This window comes from Micrasema longulum, unplaced genomic scaffold, assembly GCF_059751315.1.
Source record: "Micrasema longulum isolate JH-2025_06_02 unplaced genomic scaffold, ASM5975131v1 h1tg000597l, whole genome shotgun sequence".
In the NCBI taxonomy this organism is placed as follows: Eukaryota; Metazoa; Arthropoda; class Insecta; order Trichoptera; family Brachycentridae; genus Micrasema; species Micrasema longulum.
The window spans coordinates 1,685,318-1,711,155 of record NW_028277793.1 but is presented as its reverse complement, the minus strand read 5'-3'; the positions used below and the strand labels follow the sequence as shown (position 1 = coordinate 1,711,155).

General features: G+C 31.8%; 1 protein-coding gene across 1 annotated transcript; it reads right to left on the bottom strand.

The window, feature by feature from the left end:
• Nucleotides 1-7,083: 7,083 nt before the first annotated feature.
• On the bottom strand, nucleotides 7,084-19,452 carry dock (SH2/SH3 adaptor protein dock). The gene is made up of 7 exons (XM_088228634.1): nucleotides 19,348-19,452; nucleotides 16,056-16,449; nucleotides 13,796-14,050; nucleotides 12,096-12,183; nucleotides 11,512-11,702; nucleotides 9,140-9,323; nucleotides 7,084-7,594 (listed from the first exon to the last, which is right to left on the bottom strand). The coding sequence occupies exons 2-7, from the start codon at nucleotides 16,349-16,351 to the stop codon at nucleotides 7,391-7,393; spliced, it is 1,218 nt and encodes a 405-aa protein (XP_088084760.1). The 5' UTR covers nucleotides 16,352-16,449; nucleotides 19,348-19,452; the 3' UTR covers nucleotides 7,084-7,390.
• Nucleotides 19,453-25,838: the final 6,386 nt, after the last annotated feature.

The following is a 25,838-nucleotide window of genomic DNA, read 5'->3' as shown; positions in this document are numbered from 1 at the left end:
TATTTTTTTTTGGTCCCGTGGCTAGTGTCTCGGACTCACGGATCGAAGGTCCGTGGTTCGAATCCCACTCTACCCCAACTTGGTTCCCATTTTCTAATAGTGAGTTATTTACAACTCGTTGAAAATGGCCCTCAAAATTAAATATTTGCATAAATTATAAGAACGCAAATATTTCAAAAAAAAAAAAAAATTTCTTTGTTCTAAATATTTTTTTAATACGCTAATATGTCTTCTTGCCTATACTGGTCATCGTGGTTTCGGATGTGACAGGGTTTAAAGAACACCTGTATAGTTTTAAAAAACTTTGTAGTATAATTTGTTGCTCTAATTTTTACCGCGCGTAAGAAAACATTTTTGGCATCCAGTTTCCCGTAGGGCTGACGTTCCTTAAAAATAAATGCTTTTAATTTCAGTAATAATCTTCTAGGATTATTTTACTACTGGAAAACACCCAAAAATAATTATTCATTTATTTTTTCTGTGTAATTTTTTTTTCACTATCAATATCTTTAGATGTGCAAATTTTTATGGACAGATACTAAATGTAACCTCTAAGAGGATTCAAGGTTACCACAACTTGTTTCCCATTTTCTTAAAAAAACTGTTATTTACTACTTAAGAAAACGGTCCCAAAATTGACATTTTTGAGTAAATCGTAAGAAAGTCAATATTTCTTTTAAAAAATCATGTTGAAATCCCTCATAACTTCTAATCCGGTGTTTGTCTATAAAAATTTAGAGATACTCCAAACAATCTACATTTTAATTCTTTTTATTTTATTCAATCACAACATAGAACATAAATTAAATTAGTACAATGACACCGCTTATAGTGGCACAACCAAGAATGACCCATGCCTGTGAAAGTTATGTTGAATTTAAACTTTTAAGTATTTAAATCCACCTGGTCCACGAAGAAGTATAGAAATTGAAAAAAAAAACATTTTTAGGCGTTGCCTAGTATGCAGGTGACATAATTCAACTACACGAATCTCACCCACATAAATAAAGGTTTCAGCTCTTTAACTTCACAAACATGAGAAGAAAGAATTGAAGGAATATAGATGTTCAAATATGGTCAGAATGGTGAATGTTACAGTGTGTTAAGTGGCCACTTTAACCAGCCAATGACAGGTCATAAACCCTGTAAACGCCTAGACTTCTATATTACCTTCTCTAAAATGTTCTTCATCTCTGTTGTAATATGTTTTTTATGTACTGTTGTCTTAGACTCATAAAGGGTTAAATGAAACAATGTTTGAAAGTAATAAATTATATTATGAATTACTGATCATGCCATAATACTAACATTATTTTAGTTATCAAAGTAGACACCACACATTCAGTATATGCAAAAAAAAATGTCTTGGTACATATTGAGCAAAATACAAACCGAAGCATGATGAACGATGAGCGAACTTACAATAGATGCCAATAGTTTTGTGTTCACAATTTCCTAAGCTGCCATATTTAGTTTATTTTACTAAGTACTCCGTGTTCAAATTCAAGGCAACATTAACTGAATTTGTTTACCCCATAATTACCATTAATCTTAATCATATTTCACAAGAGTTTGTATTCAATGTAGTTTAAAATGTTTCAAGTAGTTTATTTAAGCATAGTTTAGAGTTGATAATCTTACACATATAATTGATATAATGATAATAAAAAATGCATATATATTAGTTTAAATGGAATCGTAATGGTAATTCACATTGATATTTTTATTTAAAATTTTACTTTTTCCATGATTTCTGATATATATATTTTTTTGATTCTGTGCATCTTTTGAGGATTATACTTCCAATGGTTATATCACATCATTTTGAACACAAATCAGTGAAAAGAGAACACTAGTAAAAAAATCATACATTTTGACTTACAGGACGGTCTTAGATACATGTTGAATTAATGATCATTTAACAATAGTAATTATACATATTTTTTTTTGTGAATGCACATGGATAAATCGCGCAGTGGAAAGAAACTTATCTGAAATTATATGTTGACCCTAAAACATCATATTTATTATAAAGATGGAATGCATGTGAAACAAGATTCCAAATCGGTTTAATTTTTTTTTATAAATTCAAAAATATGTATGTTAGTTCCGCAAAATTTGCTGGCTGAACAGTAGATTTTAAATGATTCATTTTAAAACAAGATCATTTTTATAAATAGTCTGTTTTGTTTTAGACTCTTTACAAAATAAGCTAGTTGTACAAGTGAAGAATACTGATATGTACTAGTTATCCATGCAAATGCATAATATTACAATAAACGTTTAAGACACTGTTTTTAGCCATCTATTACTAAGATTTTAATTGAATTTCCTCAACTAATTTTAAACATTTAATAAAAATTAACTGACTACAAAGTAAATAACTTTTTATTGATCTGCTGGAGAAAGATTCACTCAATAGTCCTAGTTAATTCTCAACACAAATTATAGTTCCTCCAACTTTATCGCATCTTTAATGAAATAATAGGTAAACAAAACTTGATTTCCTGGAGTAATGTATTATACTCCAGTTTTAAATAGATGATAGCCAAAAATGCACTACAAGTGACATTGTTTTTTATTTACCAAACATATTTTTAAATTATGCACAGCAGATTTTGCAGAATCGAGTACATTGTCATATGCATAAAACAATGTGGTTGTAATATAAGTAACATTTTTTTAAGTAACAAGGAAATTGGCACTTTTGTTTAATCCAAACAGGAAAATTCTCCTACATTAACTTAATTTTTAGATGCCAGTTATGGCCAGAACGCCAGAGTTCAGAGGTGAAAAAGCCATTAAAAAACGAAGAAGAAGATGCCAGTTAATTACTGTTTCGATATCGCTATTCTGCTAGGAAAGCAAATCCTTACTCACGCATACAGGGTCTGTACATACAAAGCCAAGAATTAAAGTGGCAATATCAGCGATGGGAAATCATACAATTTAAAGTTTCACCACACACTTATTTGTAGTGCGCAATTGAGCACTACAAACGTGTAATGTTCAGCCCTGCCTAGTGGGTGTTTTACTAACTAGAATGTACTGTGTGAAGGTAGCTAATTTGTACTAATCATGGTACCTAGCGACCCGCCTAGCGGATGTTATACTAAAATTGTATTATGTGAAGTTAGCTTCAGGTTGTTGTTAGCTAGAATGTACTGTATAGAGTTATTGCAAGGTTTTGATAAATTGCGATTTTATGTTAAAATCTTATGTTTATGTTTTTGCAATTACGTGACAATATTACTTCATTTCTAATAATTTTCTATGTATTTTAATTAAAAATTTTCAACATTTTGGTGTATGCACGTCCTAACTTAAAATGTAACCACAAAATTAGCCATCGAATTGTCTTCTGAAATTCATTGTATTATTATTTGTTATCACACAAAACAAAATTATTAGGTTGGTTCTGCGAATTTACACCTTTGGGGCTATCTTAATATGCCACACTGCACGATGGGTGCGAGTGGTCGATAACACACTGTGTTAATACACGTTTGTAGTGTCCACACAATAAAAATGTGCATGTCGCTCACTTAAACACACTGTAGCGCTACAATTGCGTGCTACACACAGTGTGGTCTCGTCGCTAGTCAGCAAGTCACATTAGGAAAGTGCACAATATGGGTAGCCAACTAAAATTATACTAAATAGCAATTCCCAATTATGCTGTAACCTTTTAACCTCGAATACAAACAACTTTAAAAAAAGTCGGCTGTATAACTTTCAAACCATGTAAAGAATGTTTCACATTTTAAAGATATTTTTTAGCAAAACATTACATGGAATCTACTAATATTAGAGTTTCATATTTATAAAAATGAAACACATACATTTTATGCTATTGAAATCACAAATAAGGTAATCAAATTAAGATAGCATTATGCCACGGTTGGTTTAGATAATATATTGTGTTAAAAAAATCAATAACATATTGGCCTTTAGCAGTAGTTGAATGTTTCTAAAATAAAAGTATTTAGTGATAAAATAAGGATTAAAACTGAATTATGGATTCTTTGTATCACCACTTTAACAAAATAATATTCACATGGTTGTTGCATCCTTCCAGTATATTCTAGTATAATAGCAAAAAAAAACTATTCTACTTACATTCCAATTGGAATAAAGCAATTTTTCAAAAACAGTAGTTTCTCAATTTCATTTTTTGCACCATATTCAAACAGGTTCTAATACGACATAAGAAATTACAAAATAAAAGTTTTTCTTTACCATTTTATGACCTTAATTTTACTTTATTTGATAATAGAATGGAGGTATCTGTGTTTAAATAACGGCAGTGTTATTAACTTATTCATATATTAGCCCTAAATTGTGTATAAAAGTTAATATAAACCTACTTTTAAGATTGATTGTGTTTTATTGCACAGCTAAACCACTTTCAAACTTATTAAAACTTTGTATTAAAAAAAAAAATCTACCCAAGTACTTACTATTTGCTATCAGTTGTTCATCCTCAGTGTTACCCATATCCTAAAGTATCGTTTACATGTGGACAGTAAGTACAATAGGTAAGACAATAACATCGACTGCACAGGGCAGAACACTGGGACAGTGTGAAAATTCAGCCGCAGCTCACAATGATTACACAACGGTGTTTATTGCGAGTGAGTTCATGAAAAATATTTATTTTATACCAAGATGTATTGGAACTGTTGTAATGCAAGAACAAAATAATAAAAAAGATTTTTTTTCTGCTGCCATTTTTGGCAGAAAAAATGCACAGGAGTGACACATACATGTCGACCAAATCGCTTTAGTCATAAGGTCATGTCCGTCCGCGTTTACAAGAGGACAATGCGGTGGTGGGGTTATCAATTTTCCGCGGAGATAGCCTGCCTGTTTATCTCCGTGATAATGTCTCGGAATAATGTCTTGTCCTACAAATTGCTGTTTATATGTGGACAATGGTTGAGTCCTGGGATAGAACAATATTGTGTTGTCCACGTGTAAACGCCCTTCAAGAGTAGAGAAATAATTTATCAACAATATAATTTCATAATAGCTTAAAAAACTTAAAATTGCATAGAATATTATTTAATAAAATATGAATCTCATTCGATTCAAATAATAAACCTCATTTGAAAGCCGCACACTATCAGTAAATATTATGTGTTGTTATTCCATCAGAAGTCGGGCAAAGCACAAAAACATACATAGTACATGGTTTTTTTGTGTTAGGCATAAGTTTTATTACGGTTTTTAGTTACACATTGTGGATATAATCTCTTGAACACTGAACTTTAGGCAACCACTGTTACTTCGGCAACATTCACATGATTTAATTTTAGCTAGTCAATTTTTATTATAGTGACAAAAATAAAACAAGAATATTGCTTCATTCCTATTCAATCTAACCGATGGCATCAACAGAAACTTTTAGGCATAGGTCTCAAATAAAAAAAAGGAAATAAAATCTGTTTTTTCCATTTGTTTTATTTGTTGAAATATTTATTTTTATTAATAGTCATTCAAATAATAATGTTATTAAACTCAAATTGACAATATTCAATGTGTAATCGCGTGTTGAATGTTTCAATAAAGTTTGAAGTGTCATTCGAAAGAAAGAATTGATAACAGCTTCACCACATGCCGTAGCAATTTTGAAAATTAAAAAAACCTAGAAACATTTGTCCTTTCATTAAAAATTCAGTCATAGTTATGCTTTTCTTTTAATCAATAGAAAATATTGTTTAAAAAAATTCTACTCTGAACAAGAATTATCTAAAGTATACATTAAAGACAAATAATATGTAATACATTCTAATAGAAAATATAAAATTATTATACATTCATACTTATGCTGAAAAAAAATGTTTTTGAAAAGCAGAATTCTAACTGCAAAATTTTTATATATACTTCATACAAGCATATTGACCAGTACATATAATATGTATACAAACATAGATATGTAAAAAATTAAATTAATTTATTAGTGATCACTGATCACAAAATATATAAAATAAATCTGCACTACATATTACAAGATAGTAACACAAAAAAGTATTTACTACTAAAATAACTATGATTGGTTTATTTTCTTTAGTTTAACAATGTAATTAAATTAAACATAATTTGTCTGTTGTTAAGTATATAAGTAACTTTGTGACGAGCGTATTGTATTTTGTTCTTAATTTTTCAGTTATTTTATCTCACTGTAAGAACTAAAGAAAATTGCATCTATAAACTGATACCAGAGTAATAATTTATCAACTAAATTCCAGCAGTTGCATCTTAATCTCTGACAAGTTGATGAAGATATGTTAGTAATTTTAGTTCATATAATATCACACTATGTACATACACAAAGGCAATATTTTAAATAAAGCATCATTGTATAATGTACAAGTGTGTTTAAGTATAATTACAAAATAAAATATGGAATCAACCCTTACCGAGCTAATTCAATTCTGAAAAATTGTCACTTTGTAGAAAATGTGAAATATGCGATAATAATTGTTCATTGTTGAATATGTATTACTAATTCTCTATATGTATTATTATCGCACTTTTGTACACTCTACTTATACAAGCAATTTACTATTTAAGATGTGCCAATTTCTTACTAGATAACTTTTAATGCCAGAATTAGAAACAATATTTAAAATGCAAATGATAGAATAAGGGTGCCTGTTATAAATTGGTGATACAGAAAAACCGAGGAGTATTGGTAACGTTCGAGTACTTATCGCACTGTGAAATATAATTGAACATTGTTTTCAAAGAAATGAATAAAACATCTAATGAAGTTCCTTACATTACTGCACAGCGATATATCATAATGGTATACTAGCAAAGCACATTACATTATGGATAATAGTTCTGGAAGATAGTACGATGATTACCGATTGGAATAATTCGATTTGAAACTAATATGTTCTAATAAAATTAACTTGAATGGTTTAATGAAGGGCTAAAACATTTTAATCACACAATACATGAAAATGGAATGAACAATTTTGCTTTAAATGTTTGAGATAAATAAATAACTTTTTATTCCAAAGGGCATCATCAGAAATGAAGCTTAGACTTAATTTTACATTTAAACTAACTTGACGAATTAATTCATTTAATACAATTAAATTTAAGACTATTTAGTATTCATTAAAATTACATAGAAAACATACAAAAATTATTAAATATTAAAGTCTTCCCTATACAAAAAATATCGCCTAAAAAATGATAATTTTCTCCAGAACATCTATTGGCGTTGGGAGAAAACAAATAAATTTCGGCATAAAGTTTATAAAATAAATAGTTTTTATACAAGACAACACAAAATATAATAGCTATGTCATACTAAAGTTAGCAGATAATATATACGGATCCAGTTTATCGAGTTATATTCCGTAAATATTGGGACCTATGTGGTGTTGGGCAGCGGCCTAACTAGGTAGAGCTTCTCCCCCTGCTTGTTCGTGTAAATGGGGGCCCTCTGATAGTGTGCCACCAACTGCTCCAGCGCATGGAACTTGCGTTGCCCAATGCAGTATAGAGAACCTTCCACGTGGACACGGAAGTGCTTATTGCGCCCCGGGGCCTTCAGAGATACTGAATAATCACCCATCTGAAATCAGACCCTTTCTAATCATCTAGAAACTAGACAAAACACATTACAGGTACAATTATTTCATCATCATCCCTTTTCCGCACCTAATAGTGCATAGGGCACTGCATTGGTACACCAATCGCAGCGTATCTTGATCATTTTTGTTACACGAGGTAAGATGATCAGTCTTACGCTTCAGGTACTAGTCCAGGGACAATGAAATATTCTAGTATAAGAACACCCATTTAAATAAATATTTCGTGTCAACCATGTTGGGAATCGAACCTGAGACCTCTTGCATGGTAGGCAAACGTGCTGACCATTACACCACGAGGCGGACAGTAAGTTCAATTATTTCAGACATATAAAACAATCATTTAAGATAAATACTGCATTCACTAGCTTATTATTTTGATATGTGTTACCATGCATTGTTTCTCTTTCCAAAAAAAATAACCTTAAACTGCTATACAAAATAATTATTTACGCTTTATTAAGTTAGTTCAGAACATCTAAGGGTCTGGACACATCATCATGGACACTCAAACTTGCAGTTTTTGTCTAGATATGGACCACGAAAGACGTATTCTTCTCTTGTTATTAAGAATACAACTTTCACGGTCCATATCTAGACAAAACGGCAAGTTTGATTACGAACCGTAGTACAAATATTTTGAGAAACATCAACTGCCGAGCGGGTGCGCCGTAAACGGCACCGTGGTGATGTGTCCAGACCATTAGGAAGTAATGTAAACTTTTGTTAAGATTATAATTTATTATCAAATAAAATATATAATAGCATTTTAAAAGGTCAAAGATATTTTAAAGGGGGGATGTGATCAATACATTGATTTATTAAATGAAGCGCCTTCTGCCCGCAAAAGAGGAGTTAGATAATATTTGAAGAAACCCTTAAAAAACTGCTTTGAGACATGTAAATATTCAGAACGCACAGCTACGTAGTTCAAAATTTAGGTTTAAACTAAATATTTTAGTAAAGCATAGTAATGCAACTACTTGTTTTTTTTAATGAAAAATATTATCAACTATATTTTGAGAATGTCCAAATGTTTGTAGACAAGGCTGGATTTCTTTACCTAGAGAGTTATTAAGATTGAAAATTATTGCAACACAGAGGAAAAACCTTTTTTGAGAAGGTATATGGAAGTCTAGGCATTTACATTGCTGATCCACTGGTATAAAAATTGAAAAGTATTTTCAGGCATTGCCTAGTAAGTGAAATAATTCAGTCAGATGAATATCACCCACATCAATAAAGGTTTCAGTTGTTTAACTTCACTAAAGTCAACAGATGGAAGAGTTGAAAAAATTTGGATGCTTAAATATAGGCAGAATGGTGAATGTTACACAGTGTGTAATGTGACAATTTAAACCAGCCATAATCCCTGTAAATACCTAGACTTCCATATTTACTTCTCTAAAATGATCTCCATCTCTGTTATAATATGTTAATCTAAAAAATATTATGTTTATATATTATAGAGTAGAACTCTCTTAATGTCGGGTAGTTAATAATTGCAATTCCAGAAGTATGTGACTTACATTAGTTTCACTATCCCTAATAAGAAAATCTCCGTCATGACCGTGCTGGTTGAGGAGGGTGTCACATTGTGTGCGCGTGATGGCTCCGTAGTACCACGGCTTCCCTGCCAGGGCCCCCGCTGCCGCACGTACCATACTTCCCGACATAGGACTGGGCCCTCCAGCATCACCACCCCCGCTTTCGCTGGAATGTGCACTTAATTGATGAAGAAAAACTTTGAAAGATTTTTTATCTGTTAAAATAATAAATTAAGTGCTAAAAAATCCCTCAGGAAATGGTGCTGTAATGTCGAGTTACATTAAGCAAAAAAAGAGATATTTTGAAATATGGGTACACAAAAACAAAAATTTAACACAAATTGATGATGGAAAGGAAAAAGTTACCAAGCGACATGTAGGCAACTTTACTGAAGAGCCAATCAAAGATGAAAAAAAAAAAAAAAAAGAATCTAGTATTTAAATTTTTCATATAAATTATACGTAGGAATCGCGCCAAAATGATGCGTATATTTATGAAATATTTTTATTAATAAAAAAAAAAACAAATAAACTTAATAGGGAAATATCACTTTATTTTTACAATTTTAAATAAAGGTTGATGAAATACTGTAAAGTAAAAAAAAAAATCATATTTATAATTTTAAATTACCGCGAAAACGATTGCATCGTATTGGCCACGCCCCTAATACGTCACAATTCAATTAAATTTTGAGCTTTGTTTGTAACTGTTTAAATTTAAATAGAACATCGTCACAAATCTTGATGTCACAATTGTCAAGGCCAAACATTTCGCATTTTTGTAAAGACATATTTTTAACAATTTTATTTTAAAAATTACATATGAAAACATTTCTCTACAATATTCATTGTCAAAAAATAATTCTCGCCATTCCTTTGTAAAAATGTGGACGCCCCTGAAATGTTGGATTAACTTTGTGACAGCCTTGAACCATGCGTTGAAGGCTAGCCAATGAAGATCTAGCTGCGCACGCACGTCCCTTGCGACCCGAGACAGGCACCAGCTGCCTTGTAGGCCGCAAGAGTCCTTGGCATACAGCAAACCGAGTCAGACCTATGTTTTATAAGCGAAATTTACAGCATCGCGTAAGTGGATTCACCAGTGGCGTTGAACGTTACCTTTCATTGCGTCTTGGACCCACATTTCACACTAGAGTTCACTCAAGTACAGTAAAGTGATAACATCGCCGCGACCAGTAATTATGTGCCTAATCCCGTTAGAATCTAAGAGTATTTCCACAGTATTTATTATCTCCACTGTATTTCTTAGGAGAAGAAAGTCACACCGAGGAAGTAGTGACTCTCGCATTTGTACTTAATACCACACATATCAATTTATTTTAATCGTATAGGAGTGGCTTTAAATCTCATCAGATTCACACATCCTATATTCAAAATTTTTATCAAATGCATTCCAAATGTCATCTTCGTTAAGCCTTGCGTGTGCTTTGTCTAATTGTTCCTGTAGTCATATTATGTGTGTGATGAATGTGATATTACAACTTGTATCTCATGATAAATAAACTCACTTGATTTGACACGAAAGAAAGTACTGTTTACACTAAAAAATATATACAGTAAAACCGCAATATAACGAAACGCGATATGGCGAAAAAGAACGTATATAAAAAAAAAACGAAATTTATTCCCTAAAACCAATTTCTCATACAAAAATGCATTTATATGATGAAATCCCGTTTATATGTATAGCAAAATCATTTTTGTGCCGTACGAAATAATGCCAATACATTTATGTAAAATATTATTTCGCACTTTCAAAGCCGCGCCGCCGCTGCATCTGCCGTATGCGAATGGTTTAATGGCCTTTTCGGCGACGTGCGGCGGTCTGTCGGCACCCAGAACTGTCAAAGTGCGTGTGTATGTATAAGTGGGAATTCATTAATACGAATTTTTATTTTTGCTCCCTTGGATTTTGTTATATCACGGTTCTACTGTAATACTTTTCTTTTCACCATATTGATTTTTAAAATACAATTCATTTTTCTAAATCCATTTCACATGTTTTTATGGGTATTCGTATTATGTGATATTTTTCTATTGGCTCTTCTGTAAAGTTGCTACATATCGCTTGGTAACTTTTCCTTTCCAAAGTCGATACATATATACTGTTTAATAATCTATTTTCCATAATATTTTAATAAATAATCATATAATTTAGACCTGTTGTAGCAAAGTAAGATTTCCATTATTTTTAAAAATAAGAGATATTGTATTCTATGTAGACTCAGGACATCATAATAAGAGTTAAGAGTGCGATTTTATCAAATTTATATGAGTGTTTCTTTAAAATTTATTGTCGTTTAAGTTGGCAGTCAAATAGTTTTTAAACTAACTTGTAAGGTTGAGTGAGGTATTCTGAGAGCTCCTGTAGGTAATTACGTGGAACAAGTCCTAGTTGTCCCTGTCCAGACCGAGCTCTATACCACTCCGGATCAGCTGCCGGTCTCTCCACAATTTCCAACCGGTCGCCCTTCTCGAATGATAGTTCTTGTTCATTGCTAGCTGAGAAAGAATACAGCGCAACCTAAAATCATAAAAATAAAGTTCACTGCATTTTCCTTCTTAATAAAAAGTTAAATATTTATTATTTTCCTAACTGTACAGCCTCGCAACTAGTATTTTAAAAACAATACTGTTGAAAATGTTTTGTGGGTGGAAAATCACAACAATAAATGAATATGTAAAAGCTTTTATTTATATTAAAGTGATACATTTTTAGTAAATTAACTGTTAAATACATTTTCAATTGAATTGTGATTCCATGTGTGGCAAAAAAAAAGTTATGTAATTATTTCTAAAAACTATAATCTTAAATTAATAATACATAACAATATACAGACAACTCAATTTGAGTCATGGCATGGTTCGCCATTACATATACATATTCCGCTGTGTGGGATTGAATAATAATACTTACCACGATATCTAGAACATTTTCTGCCATCGCATAAGTATGTACAGTATCGTCGGCATCTCCTTCTTCACTTGTGTAATTTGATGGAAACCTAAAATTCATTTGAATAAATAAAATTATAATTAAATTCATTATTATTTTATGTTTTTCATACAATACTCAATAAAAAAAAATAAACAACAATATTTAAGTATGGCCAAATCAATGTACCAAATACCACATTTAACTTTAAGGGGATTTCATTAAAACAGATTTGCAGCATCTATCATCGAAGGCTGATGTAGGATGCTACTGCTATCTGAAACAATGGCAGGGGGACAATGAACGTAGTTATGCAGAAAGCAGCCAGCCATAGAAAAGTGAAACAGAGATAATAGCACTTTTATGAAAAGAGTGAATAATAAAATCTACAAAACAGTTGGAATGTTTTTGACTTTGACAAATGATAAACAACGAATACATTAGTTTTTTTTATAATACAAACTAGAATCTATTTATGTATTTGACCAGTTGTAATGATTTAAAAAAACTGTAAGATTTTTCGAGTGCTGTGAGTGTTTTCTACAAATTGGGAAATGCCATTTTTGTGATTGACATATTTTCAGAAAATGATTATTACAGTTTTTTGTATTGAAAGCGGTCTGACTGTTTTTAGCAGAACATAGAATTGACCTTACTGCACCCGATAACACCAATATCTCATTTTTTTTTAAAATTGTAGATTGGCTTCTTTCTGCATAACTACGTTCAATTACAAAGAATATCTTCATTGGTACATACCGAGACAATATATTTAACTTCTGTACTATCTCTATCTACCTCCGTGGTGTAGTGGTCAAGACGCTTGACTCACGCACGGAAGGTTCCGGGTTCGATTCCCGGTGAGAACACAAAAATTAAAATGTGATTTTTCTCAAGCCTGGGTGCTCTGTGATGTAATTCACCACTGTAATTAGCCCTCCTGGCCTGTTGTGGTGCAAAAAAAAAAAAAATGTAAAAAAAAAAAAAAAAATGTACCTCGGTATGCTCTACCAACTTGTCATCTCAACGTCATATGATCGAATTCAACCAATGACGCCGAAAATTTACTTTGCGTTCCTTACTGAATTAAAATTTAAAATAGTTCTCATTCATATTTTAAATAGGCTTCTGAGATGAAAAGTGGCCACTTTAAAGTGATTACAAACTCAAATAAATCCCAATTAAAGCAAAAAAATCCTTACTTAAACATAATTTTTATATGACTTTTAACAATTATCAAAACGGTATGTATGCTTAAATTTCATCTGTATTTATCTATCGGGGTATTAGAAAGCCGGCTTTTTTGACATGTCAATATGTACACTCAGGAAGATAGTAAAAAAGGGTAGAAAAAATTTAATAACTAGATTTATTTTTTATGGTGGCAATATTTTTACGGCTGGATGCTCTTATATGTTAATATGGCTTCATCTATCCACTGCATCTAGCCGTTCAGGTTCAAAACTGTCATGTCAGTTAACTTCCTTAATTTCTGATTGTAATCGCGGACCAGATATACAGAAGTGCAAACAACACAGGGCATAATAATCCAGAAAAACACCACCGGTATTTTAAAGGCAGGGAAAATTAAAAAGTTTAATCCCAAAACATATTTAGTAAACTGACAATACCTTTTTTTTAAACTTTTGACTATTTATGTTATTTAAAAAAAAAATTCTTACCATCCAGTTTGCCCCTGGTACTGTCCACGCCACCAGCCATCATTACTCTTCTCCAGTATGAGTATTCGAGTTCCTTTAGTAAGAGACAGCTCATCAGGCTGCTGTGCTTGGTAGTTATACTTTACTACAGCGGTTCCGATGGCTTCGGAGGGGTCAGGCGGGGGGCGGCGAGCACCCCCGGGTGACCCATGGGTTGGGGAGCCCTGGGTAGGGAGGGTCTTGGATCCCGAACCTTTTTTCACCTTTTTTTTAATGCTGCAATAAGTACAGATTTTGTGACAAATTGGATTTAGTTATAACTTCAATAGTGCCATTAGACTTACCAAATAAACATTTTTAGAACACAAAATATTAACATTAACATATTACAACAGAGATGAAGAACATTTAAGATAAGAGAATATGGAAGTTCAGGCATCTACATTCGTAATTTGTGTGGGTTCTTCTTCTCTTCTTCTTTTCTGCATCCGCTCCTTGGTGGAGCATGTGGACATCAACAGAAATCTAGAGGAGACGCTATCGCTAGCCAGCACTCTCGCCTCCTCCCACATAAATCTCGCGGCCCATTCTGCCGATGAGAGCCAAAAAATTGTCATTGACGACCTTCCAAGACAGCAGTGGCCTGCAGGTGTGAAGGAGAGACAACGTGGGTTAAGGCTCTCCCGAGGTATCGTCAGCACATGTCCGAGCCAGGTAAACCCACACATCTTTAAGAGCTCGTTATAGAAGGCTGTTTTGTGGAGGACTTCAATGCTGGTAATAAAATCAAACCACGGTATATCTAATATTCTCCTCGAGCATTTACTCTCAAAACTCATTAAACTCGAAGTTAAATGTTTTAAGAATTGGCAAGGTACCGGGATTCATATTTGTATTGTTTACCCAAATATTTATACTTTCAAGCCATTTCTAACTGGTCATAAATAACTATGATAGAAAATGGATATCGCAGAGGGATGTGAATCACCACCACCAGACTAAACATATTTACTTCAATTTTATTTATATTTGGTGTTAACATACGTTGTGTCCATCTTTTTCCAAATTAAAATTGAACACCAAAAGTAAAACAATATGGTAAAGGTTTGAAAAATTCTAAAGAAAATTTTCTGCTCTATAAGATAGTATTTGCTTTTTCGTTACATATATTATTTTATTTGACTACAAGCCTTCAAAATAAAAAATCAAGAAGACGAAAGTGAGCATTTCCGACTACTTCTTTTGCTCGCATTCAATCGAGAAAATAAAGCTGCCAAAGCTACTTGCAATATTAGCGCAGTATATGGTGAAGATGCTATGATAATGAAAGGACAACTCGTCGATGATTTTTGCGATTCAAAGACGTTAATTTCAACCTGAAAGACATGGAGCGTTCCAGACAAACAGTGGACTTCGATAAGAAGTGCTTAAACCATATTATTCATTAAGATCCCCTTCAAACCACCGCAGAAATGGCTGAGCAGTCGAACTGTAGTCAATTGACTGTATACTGCCATATTAAATCATCCTACCGTATTTAAACCGCAAAAACCAACGAGTTGTCCTTTCATTCATAGCATCTTCACAGTACACTGCGCAAATATCGCGAGCAGCTTTATACCCTCGATTGAAGGTGAACAAAAGGAGTAGTCGAAAATGCCCACATTCGTCTACCTGACATTCCACTTTAAAGGCTTGTAATCAAATAAATTTATTTATTTACATACATTAGTTTATTGCACATTATTTGAGACATAAGTCCAAACTCCGTGGGACTAAAAGTCCTGTGTTGAGATGGGACGAGCAATTAGTTGACACATACACATGAGTATATCACTACAAATATAGGATCAGAAACACAAAAAAAATAATTAAAAAACATATATATGACACATCAGTAAACAGTAAACTTAAAAATTCGGAAAATCGACAAGGAGTTTCTCACTCAAATCCCTCTCTTTAAGGAAAATCCAGTCCTTAACTCCTGTCTTGAAAATAGTTTTTGTCCTTGAGAGCTTAATACGCTCTTCCAAAATATTGTCTCGGTGCTAATAAATGTAACATAAAAGCAAACACAATATCTTGTAAAGCAGAACATTGTCTTTTAAATGACGGATAACCTTCACTATTTTGTTTTACTTTTGGTGCTCATTTTTTAATTTGGAAAAAAAAAGACAACTTAGTATTGTAATTCTTATTACACCTAATATTATTGTAATTACTGTCTCATTAAGAGTCATTCTAAAAGTAATTACATCTAATAATAATAATTTTAATATACCTATCGAACAAGGAGGGCTTTTCTTTCTTCACGTAGTTACTGGGCACATACCCCGATTGATTTCTAGAATTTTGAACTCTCCACCAATGTTTGGAGTCATCCACGAGCATGTAACGCTCGTTCTTCCTCAGGTCTAACTCTTGGGCCCCCTGGGCGGCGTAGTCGTACTTGGCCACTACGTAGCACACGTCGTCCTGCCCCCCCTTAGTGTGACGCATGTTGGCCATGAGGGACGCGTGAGGAACGGGCAGCGGCTTACTGCTCCACGTGTCGCGAGACGAGCGAGTCTCCAACATGCCTCCCACTTCTCGACACCGTCTCCTCACCACCAGACGGCCCTTACCATTTGGCGATGCACTAGCTGAATACAAAATGTGGTGGATGCTCCAAATTACTGTAAAAAAACAAACAAAATAATTACTTTAACCAACAGATATAATTGCGTAGCAAAATATTCTTATCCTACAATGGGAATTTGCATTTTTTATTTACAACGATAAACAAATATTTTTTTAAATTGAAAAATAGACAATATTTAAAGCCTGTTTTTAATAAAAAAACTGATACTTTAACTATGTTTTGTTTTACAGTTAATTATTTAATGTTGACTAGTTAAGTTACGTGGGATGGTAAAAATATATTTAAGTAGTTTTAACTTTACACAAAGTCGAAAAAAAAGAAAGAAAGTTCGAGGTTCATATTACTTAAGAGTCAATTTTCAGCGTGTTCATCACCTCCTTTCTGACTTTCTAAGAAAAACGCAGTAAAAGAAAATAGTGTTTTTAATGTAGTTTCAACACTACGCACGTCATCACTATATTTTATTTCTTTAAAACATCAAGTACAAAGAATAAGTACTTTGGTGGACTTATTGCTAAAAGCAATATCTTCCAGCCAACCAAAAAACAGACTGGTCAAAAGAAGAGTTGGTCGAAATTTTGTACTAAAAAACCATAAATATATATTAAAAGATACATGCAAAAAGTGAAAATAACCTAATTAATTCAAACTAACGGGTGTTTTTAACGGGAGATCAGGCTTGCACATGTTGACTTTTTTTTTAAAAGTACATTGTGTTATACATATTAAATGGTGAGGAATGTGGAATCAGATAATGAGTTTGGAAGGAGAGAGAAAGAGAAACCCAGGAAAGAAAAAGGGATAAAAAAATATATTTAAAAAAAAAACAGTAAAAATTCAGGGTGTTCAGGATTCTGGGGATATATAATAATGTTTCAGGCATTTCTCGAAGGTGGCTAGAGAAGGTGCATTTTTTATATGAAGAGGTAGCTCATTCCAAAGTCTAGCAGCTTGAACGAAAAAGGAATAGCTGAAAAATTATGTGCTGTGTCGAGGAATGGGAAATGTTCTCTCCTGAGAAGAGCGAAGTGAAAGACCGTGATCAGAAAGGTAAATGAAATTCTCAGCAAGATATTTTGGAGGGGTTGTAAAGAATATTATAAAGAAATGAGAGAGATCGCAAGTTTATGTGCTGATAAAAATGAAGCCACTTGAGTTCGGAGCGAAAGGGTGATACATGGTCATACTTTTTGAGATTAAAAATAAAGCGGATGGATTGATTCTACAAATGCTTCAGACGATCTATGAATTCTGTATTGGCATCAAGATATGCCATGTAACAAAAGAAAGGAAAAAACTGAGAGATTAATTTAGTTTTCATATTAAGATTAACATTTATATTTAAAAGATAAATTAAACTTAAATAAAACTAAATTAAAGATTATAAACTGGAAAATTAGTTACAGCAGTTTTGCTTCCTCCATTTCATGGTTCCTGAAGGAATATTGATACATGAGTAAGACTAAAATGAAGATCTTTCTGAATTGAAATTAAACAAAATGTCGTCAAAAATGCTAGATACTGCACTCTTCTTAAGGAGGATAGAACATGCATAGTAAATCTAGCCATCCTCGAACCATATAATTGACAAATCAATAAAGGTCAAAGAAACTCCGTGGCTGGTTAAAAACATGGGAAATCACATTTTTCATAATTTACTCTGAAAACTAGACATTTTATGAAGAAAGATGGGTACTTCTACAAGGAACATATCTCAAGTCATAAAATCACGCCTCCAGTTGGGAAACTTTACTATTAACCATAGAAGCACTGGATTACCTACCCAAAGACATTAGATAGTGAAGATCCAGCAAAGATCAACATGCAATCTGTACCCTAAACATTGTTTTCCGATGAAGAATAAAAGTCAAAATTAAAAAAAGGTAACTGAGCATCGTTATACGCAAAGTATTAAAAATAAAACGAAGACAAAAAAACGTAAAGAAATTTTCAATGAGTCGATGTTTTAGATTATTTTCCAGCTCATAAGGTTATATATAATTATACTCATTGGTTATTTGGAAAAACTTTGAAAATGCACAAATAGTACTCTACTAGTAATATTCTAGTAGAGTTGTAACAGTAGTTTACAAAATAAATTCATTTTTAAGACTAATATGTACCTTAAATATGTACATGAAGGATAACAGTAACAGCAATATTTGTATGTTATTAGTTTCTCTGCACTTTTTCAGTGCAAGAATCGGTTTTTTTTTTTGGTAAAATGTGAATTACTTAATAATGGTACAAGCAATTGAAAAAAATATATAGTATACTAGGTTTTTTTAACTTAATGGTATGTAGATAGACACAGATGTTGACCAATAATTATATTCCAATAGATCTCTTATTCCATGAAAAAGAATGTGCAATGTCCATTGCAAGAAGACTGTTAATTTTCCCTCACCCTCACCTAATGTGGTCATCGTTTGATATTTAAATACACTATTAATATACGAAACAAAAACTTACTTTTTAAAATATCGTTGACAAAAACTTTTAAAAATGGCATGATTACAAATCTATCGCGGAAATGAGACAAAGGCAATTGACTCCATCATAAAAGATTACTGAATATTACAATATAGGCATATTAAATGATCTTGCGAAAAAGATACCAAATTCAGTCCTAATAATGTACCTGTTACAATAATGAAAGGGGAGCTTAGTAACATAATATTCTCGTTATTACACTATTTGAGATAAGACCATTAGTTATTCTTAAGAAATACAAACAAATAAATGTATTTAAACAGTAATTTAACTATGAGAAAGAGCATATAATCGATTGTAAACAACTTTAAGCATTTACACCCGGTTAACACATCACTTTCTCCTTGGATTTTCGAGTACACCGAAGTTTCGACGGAAGCAGTGAAATATCTAAATATGTATAAACGGGAAACAAACTAAATATGTTCGAAATACATACATTTTTCAGAAAATTGGGATAAAATAATGCGTAAAGTCAAATGCAGACAAATAAGGCAAAAATCACAGATTTGTGGTAGTAAAATGTCTTACTTCAAAATTCTATGATATATATAGACAATTTTTACTTTTTATCTTGTAGATTTTGGCCATAGACTAGAAAGTAATTGAGTCCCAGCTATTAGAGGGGTGTTTTAGTGGAACAGAAAAATCTTTGTGTCCCAAAGATATTTTAGAGATATCTTCATAATATATGCAGAATGCGCAATGAGCACTGCTGTAATGGTTCTCAGTTTTTACCTCTTCAGAAACCATGTCCGGGACTATTCATATTAATAATTGTTATCCTGAGTTCCTATCTGATCTCTCTAATATTAATACCCCACTCCCTTCTCATAGTCTAACTTTGCTGTCCTTTCCCAATAAACATGCATTCAAAATTTTATGTAAATATCTAGTTATTAAGTTGTAAATATGTTATGTAATTATGTATGGTGAACTTGGTGTTAAACACGTACCTTCATATTATATTACTAACACTTGTATAAATATATTTTTTTTAATAATCAAAAACCTAAAACTCGACACTGGCCAAAACATCCTAGTTAGGAGATGGAAAAGCAAAAATAAAACTAACAAGAAGCGTTTTAGAAAGTTACTTGATATTTGGCATGATATTTATCTAAGAGTAGGTAATCATTAATAATACACCACCAAGTGGGTATGGGTAGCAAATTATTACTTTTGAAATATTTATGTTCCAATTAGAAAACGAACATGGAAGTATGATTCGTTTACAACGTAAATTCGAAAAACTTATAAGTTTTGTGCAAGAAATAAATAAAAATAAAACAATTTCATATTTATTAATTAAAAATATTTATTACTAATACTAGAACAGAGGGGAGGAAGGCTTCACGCATACAATCTTACCTTCTTTCACTTTCATACATCTTCCCATGCCATTCTTTAGACTTTTGATTTTATTAGATATTTAAGGATTTAATTTATCTGATTATGCTAAGGTTTTCTTATTATAAATACATTACATCCTATAGGTCATCTTTCATTATAACAGTGATATTTTTTTGTGAATATTATTATGCCATTTGTTTGCAAATATCTCACTATTCAACAATGGGAATAAACAACGGAAGTCACAGAGAGGATATGTATTACTTGATCTGTGTCACCAAAGTGACCGAATCTTTTAAGTAGTTCAATTGAACGAATGTATCTTTTGATCATTCGGCTCATTTAGGTCATCATATCTCCGCATCTTTGTATCATATCTTTCCTTCGTGCGACTTATAATAATTCTGCATCCAGCCAATGATTTATAAACATATTTTTTCAAACCTGAGGCATAAGATTGATTATCTTTCTGATCTAGATGGATATTTGTTGCGATCTGCATACCAATCAATACCAAACCCTATGGACATGCATCAAATTTTAGATGCGGATAAGAATTTTTTTTTTTAATTAATTGTATCACATTGAAATACAGTTGTTTATTATACATAATATATCTTACTGATTTCCTTTGAAGACCACCGATCTCTTCAGCCCTCGGTATTGTAACTAGTCAGCATTCATTTTGTTGGATATTATCAAGCAGATACATAGCGGGCATCATAACCCTTTAGGTACCACAGGTGAGATATCTTACGCATGGTACAGTGTAACATGGAAATATGCATGTAAATATCTAGAATTTTTTTACCCCCAATTTAACGCACTACTTAAAATGAATATAGAGGCCATTCCACTTTTGATTCCAAACGATATCCTCAATCAAAACTTAATCCTATTGACACTATTCTTATTTTCCAAAAGCATTCTAAACAATCTTTCTTGCATTTAATCGGTTAACCAATTTTATTTGACTTTTTTTTTCCACTACATTTGGAGTTAATAAGCCTTCTTGGTGAAGGTATTTTGAACGCCTATAGCTACTTTCCAGGTATATACAAAGATGTACAGTAGAACTCCATTTATTCTGACTCCAGTCTTCCGCATTGAAAAATATCCAAATCTTTATCAGGAAATAAAAAATAAAGAAGTTTTTAATTTTAATTTAATTAACTTTGCTGGACATCATTAAGTAAGATTTTGATGTGTTTCCAGTTCGCTGTATTATTTCAAAAGCAATAGAATCTGGAAATTATTAATCCGGATAATTGGAGTTTTACTGAAGCATTAATGCTCTTTTCAGGTTTGGGCTTTCCATTCCAAATCTTCAACTTAATTCTTCCAAATCTAATGTTTTTAAAAAAAGGAACATAAATGTATTATTTTATCTGTATCTTTTGATACAGGCTTGCCTAGTGATAGAGAAAAGGTAGAAATTCAATAAAAATCTTTGATAATAAATATCATCTAATATTATCAACACAGTTTGTAGTCCTTGCAAATATAAAATGATTTTATAAAGATATATATCCAATTTTTAAAAACGAGAAATAGTCATTTCCTAACACATCAGCGGATTAAAAAAAAACTAACGAGCTATAGGAGATATTAAATTTTAAGAGCAACTTTCCTTTCTTACATAAATATATAATATGGTAGTGTTTTTCAGATCCAAATTTGTTGCACCAGAGGGAAAACATTTTTAAGAAGGGAATATGGGTAAATGCCTGGACTTGCATATTCCTTCTCAAAAATGTTTTCCCTCTGTTGCAACAAATTTGGATTTGAAAAGGGGAGGAAATCCAGCCAGTCTGCAAGCATTTGTACATACTCAAAACATTGTTGAGGTAGTGTTTTTATTTATTTGATAATTTTTCAATATTATGATATCAAATGTAGGCATTTACTTGAAATGTCATAAGCCATGTTAATGTCTAGATTTGTCATATCCTTTCTCAAAAATGTTTTCCCGCTTTCTGTGTAACAAATATAGCATTTAATTGTTTTAAAGTACCATAATATTTGATATACCCATATATATTGAAAGTATTCCCAAGCGGATAACTGATGGTGTCAAGTTCCAAATTTCAGCCGGGATTTTAGAAACAAAAATCATAGTGCCGTTAAAATAATGCAATTGAGAAAAAAAGTTTTGCTTAGTTAAATACATCTGTGACTGTATCTAAACCACTGGGTGATGGGGGGAGGGTGACAAAGCATATCAGAACCATACAGGGTGATGTTCTACAAAATGGACTTTTTCAATTGTTTTAATTATGGGGGGTTATACTGTAGTTTTAATTTTTTTAAATCACTTCCACATTGTGCCAGTCACCAGTGACCACGGTGGAAATAGTGCATATGTACAGCCAGCAAGCCATAAAAAGCCCAATTGCTAATTAGGTACAAAAATCCCGTTAATTTCTTAGAACAGTAATTATTGAATTAGGTTCTGGGTCAGGGGTTATCAATCCTAAGAATAAATAGCTGTTTAGGTACCTGGAAGCCCTAAATTTCTTCAGTGTTTAACAGTGAGTAGTCGTTTTCTGTGTTAATTTTTTTTTAAACTAAAATGTCCACGAGACTTCAACATTAATTTTAAAAAAAAAAAAAAAAACAGTGATCGCATTATCCGAACAAAACTTTTCTATTAACAGTTCAAATTAACTTCTATAAAATAAAGTTAAAAAATATATGTAAATATGCAGTGGAATTATACAGAAAAAGGTTTTTAAAAAATCAAAATGGTATTTTATAAGAGTTCGACTATTTATGGTACGCGAGGTCGTATGTACATACCATATTAGCCCGAAAATAAAGTGATATTTTTTACTCAAAATCTTTTTATAAAAAAAACATTCACGTTACATTCGGGGTTTAGGCCATGTCCAGATATATCCGAGTTCATGCTACCTATGCACACAGCCAAGCCTTTTCGCCTATTGCATAGTTTATGCGTGTGTTGGTTGCGTCGGTGAGATCCGGGGGCAGAAGTGTGAACATAATGCATAGAGTAGGAATCATTCAAGCGACATTGATGATAAATAATTCAGGCATGTCTGAATAAAAAAAATAATTTTTGTTATATGATTTATCTTTTTAATTTTTGTTTTAAATTTGATTTTTTTTTCTTTCATTCCTGTTCCAAATTTATATAAGTCACGTTTAGGGCTTCCATTTGATACTTAAGACTCAAAATTTCAAGACTAGCAGGTTCTGTTTGAGTAAATTAGATATGTTTTGCAGGCGCTTACCTTTGCTTATATAACTTCATTAATAGTGAATCTAGATTAATGAAATTTTGAATGTAATTACCCGTCTAGTTCATATAATTTAAGAAATTGTTTAACTTATATCGACTTTTCATTTGACAGGGAGACGGCGGACACCGTGGTTTGGTAGAGTATTGGACTTTCAGTATTTTTTAGATTGTTTTTAAATAAGTAACTATTTTTTATACAACATTAGGTTTATTGCATTTACTTTAACATATTTTCAGAACTCTGTAGTTACAATTGAATACATTCTCACACGCTGACAGACAAAAATTGAGAATGACCCCTGTGATGTGATGTGATTTACTAAATACATTCATTATTTTTTAATATAAATTATCGTTAGTATCGAATAGTCTCAAAGTTTTGAGACCTGGTCTCCGAGTATCGTCTCAGTCTCGAGACTGGAAGCCCTAATAGCGTTACATTCGAGGCCGCATTATAATCGGGCTAATACAGTATACTAAAAAAAGCAGCAACTGATGGTTCATCCTGAATTAAAAAAACATTGTTTCATTGGTATACTGATAAAACCCTCTAAATGACAAAATTTGAGAAAACAATTAAAAAATGTAGGTATTGTTGTCCTCCTAATCGTTTTCGGTAAGGGCTGGTTTGAAGGTCATAGAAAAGTCAATAAGATATCGTTTTAAATTGAATATTATACAACCAGAATTATCACCTTTTTTCAAAAAAAGAGAATACAATTCTATAAAAAAGGGTTTCAACTCAAGTATTTCCATAATTTTTTTTTTTTTTTAGTATTACCGAAGGCATAATTTTAAGTAGAAGTAAAGGAAAATGTCACAAAAATGTATGTGATTTAAAATGCTTGTATTTCTTTTCAAAATCAAAAAATTAAAATTTGGCTTCGGCCACTTTCATGGTCAATTTATTATCTTTAAATTATTTCAACAAATTTTAGTTTAATTCTTAGTCTTTATTGAGATCCCAGATACCTAAGTTTAGTCTAAATTTAAAATGGAATAATCTGCCGGTCTAAAAGTAATTATATTTTAGTTACATAAAACTTTTAAGTATATTTTTTAACAGAAATACCTATAAAAAATATTGTTTTTATCTTATTTATGTTTGATATTTTTTTTTATTACTGCGCGATTGAAAAAAAACATTAGTTTTAAAATGGCAAAATCATATGATTTCTTATTTTGTGTTTGTTTTACCAGACTACAGCCTTAATTTCATTTACCAGATATATTTTTAAAAAAATCTCATCTATTGAAACAATTTGAAGGAACTTAGATGGTTTCATGAGTATGTACCGTGTCCAAAATATGAATGAAGACCAGAAAATACTTTTGTCGGGTCAAACATTCAAATGGATTTTTCTCAGTATAGACAAGTATGCATTTAAGGGGTTTTATCAGTACCAATGATAGTCTGTATTTTTTAGATCGTAACAAGAGAAAAGACCAAATCGCAGGGTAGTAACTACAACTAGGGAACTTCAAAATCAGATTTTTTTAGTTAACAACTAAAAACGCATTTTTGTAACCTTTTCGTACGTTAGTTATGCATTCAAATCATCATAATATTATCTAAATTAATCACGCCTTTTTTTTTTGTAGTATTCATAGAGGAAGAAACAACAATGTGTTTTTTATGGGTTAGCTCTAAAATCCTGATTTTGAAGTTACCTAGTGGTAGTAGTAATTACCCCATGAAATCATAGTGATGAATTAAAGCACAAAATACCCAGGATTTTGTGTTCTCACTGGGAATCGAACCCGGAACCTTCCGTGTGTGAGTCAAGCGTCTTGACCACTACACCACGGAAGCAGCCGATTATGACATAGTTAATGTTAAAAAGTCACATATTCCAAAATTAACGAGCTATTCCATTTTTTTAAATACTACTTTTGATATTCAGGTAAGATAAAAGTTCTGAGTGCAAAACAAGGAACCTACAGCTGAAGTGTAAAAAGGAATGAATGGAGACAAAATTCATAGTTCTATTTTATTAGAAAACTCTTAGCACTAGCTAAGGGACGAAAATAAGATTAATAAGTTTTTTTTTTTATTGTTTAGCACGGACGGCGATCAATATCCAATGGAAGTTAACTTAACATGTTGTAAATAGGTGCAACGCATGTCCAAATCTTTCAAGAGAAATTTGTTTTCCTAAAGGCAGATTTTTATTTATTTAATAAATAGATTCTTATCCCTTGACCAGTATATGTAGAATTAATGTACATTATGTTTATGCAAATTTATCTGAAAATGACGAAATCGAGGAGAAACGATTCATCTCGCATTATAAAAAAAAGAACAGATCCACAAA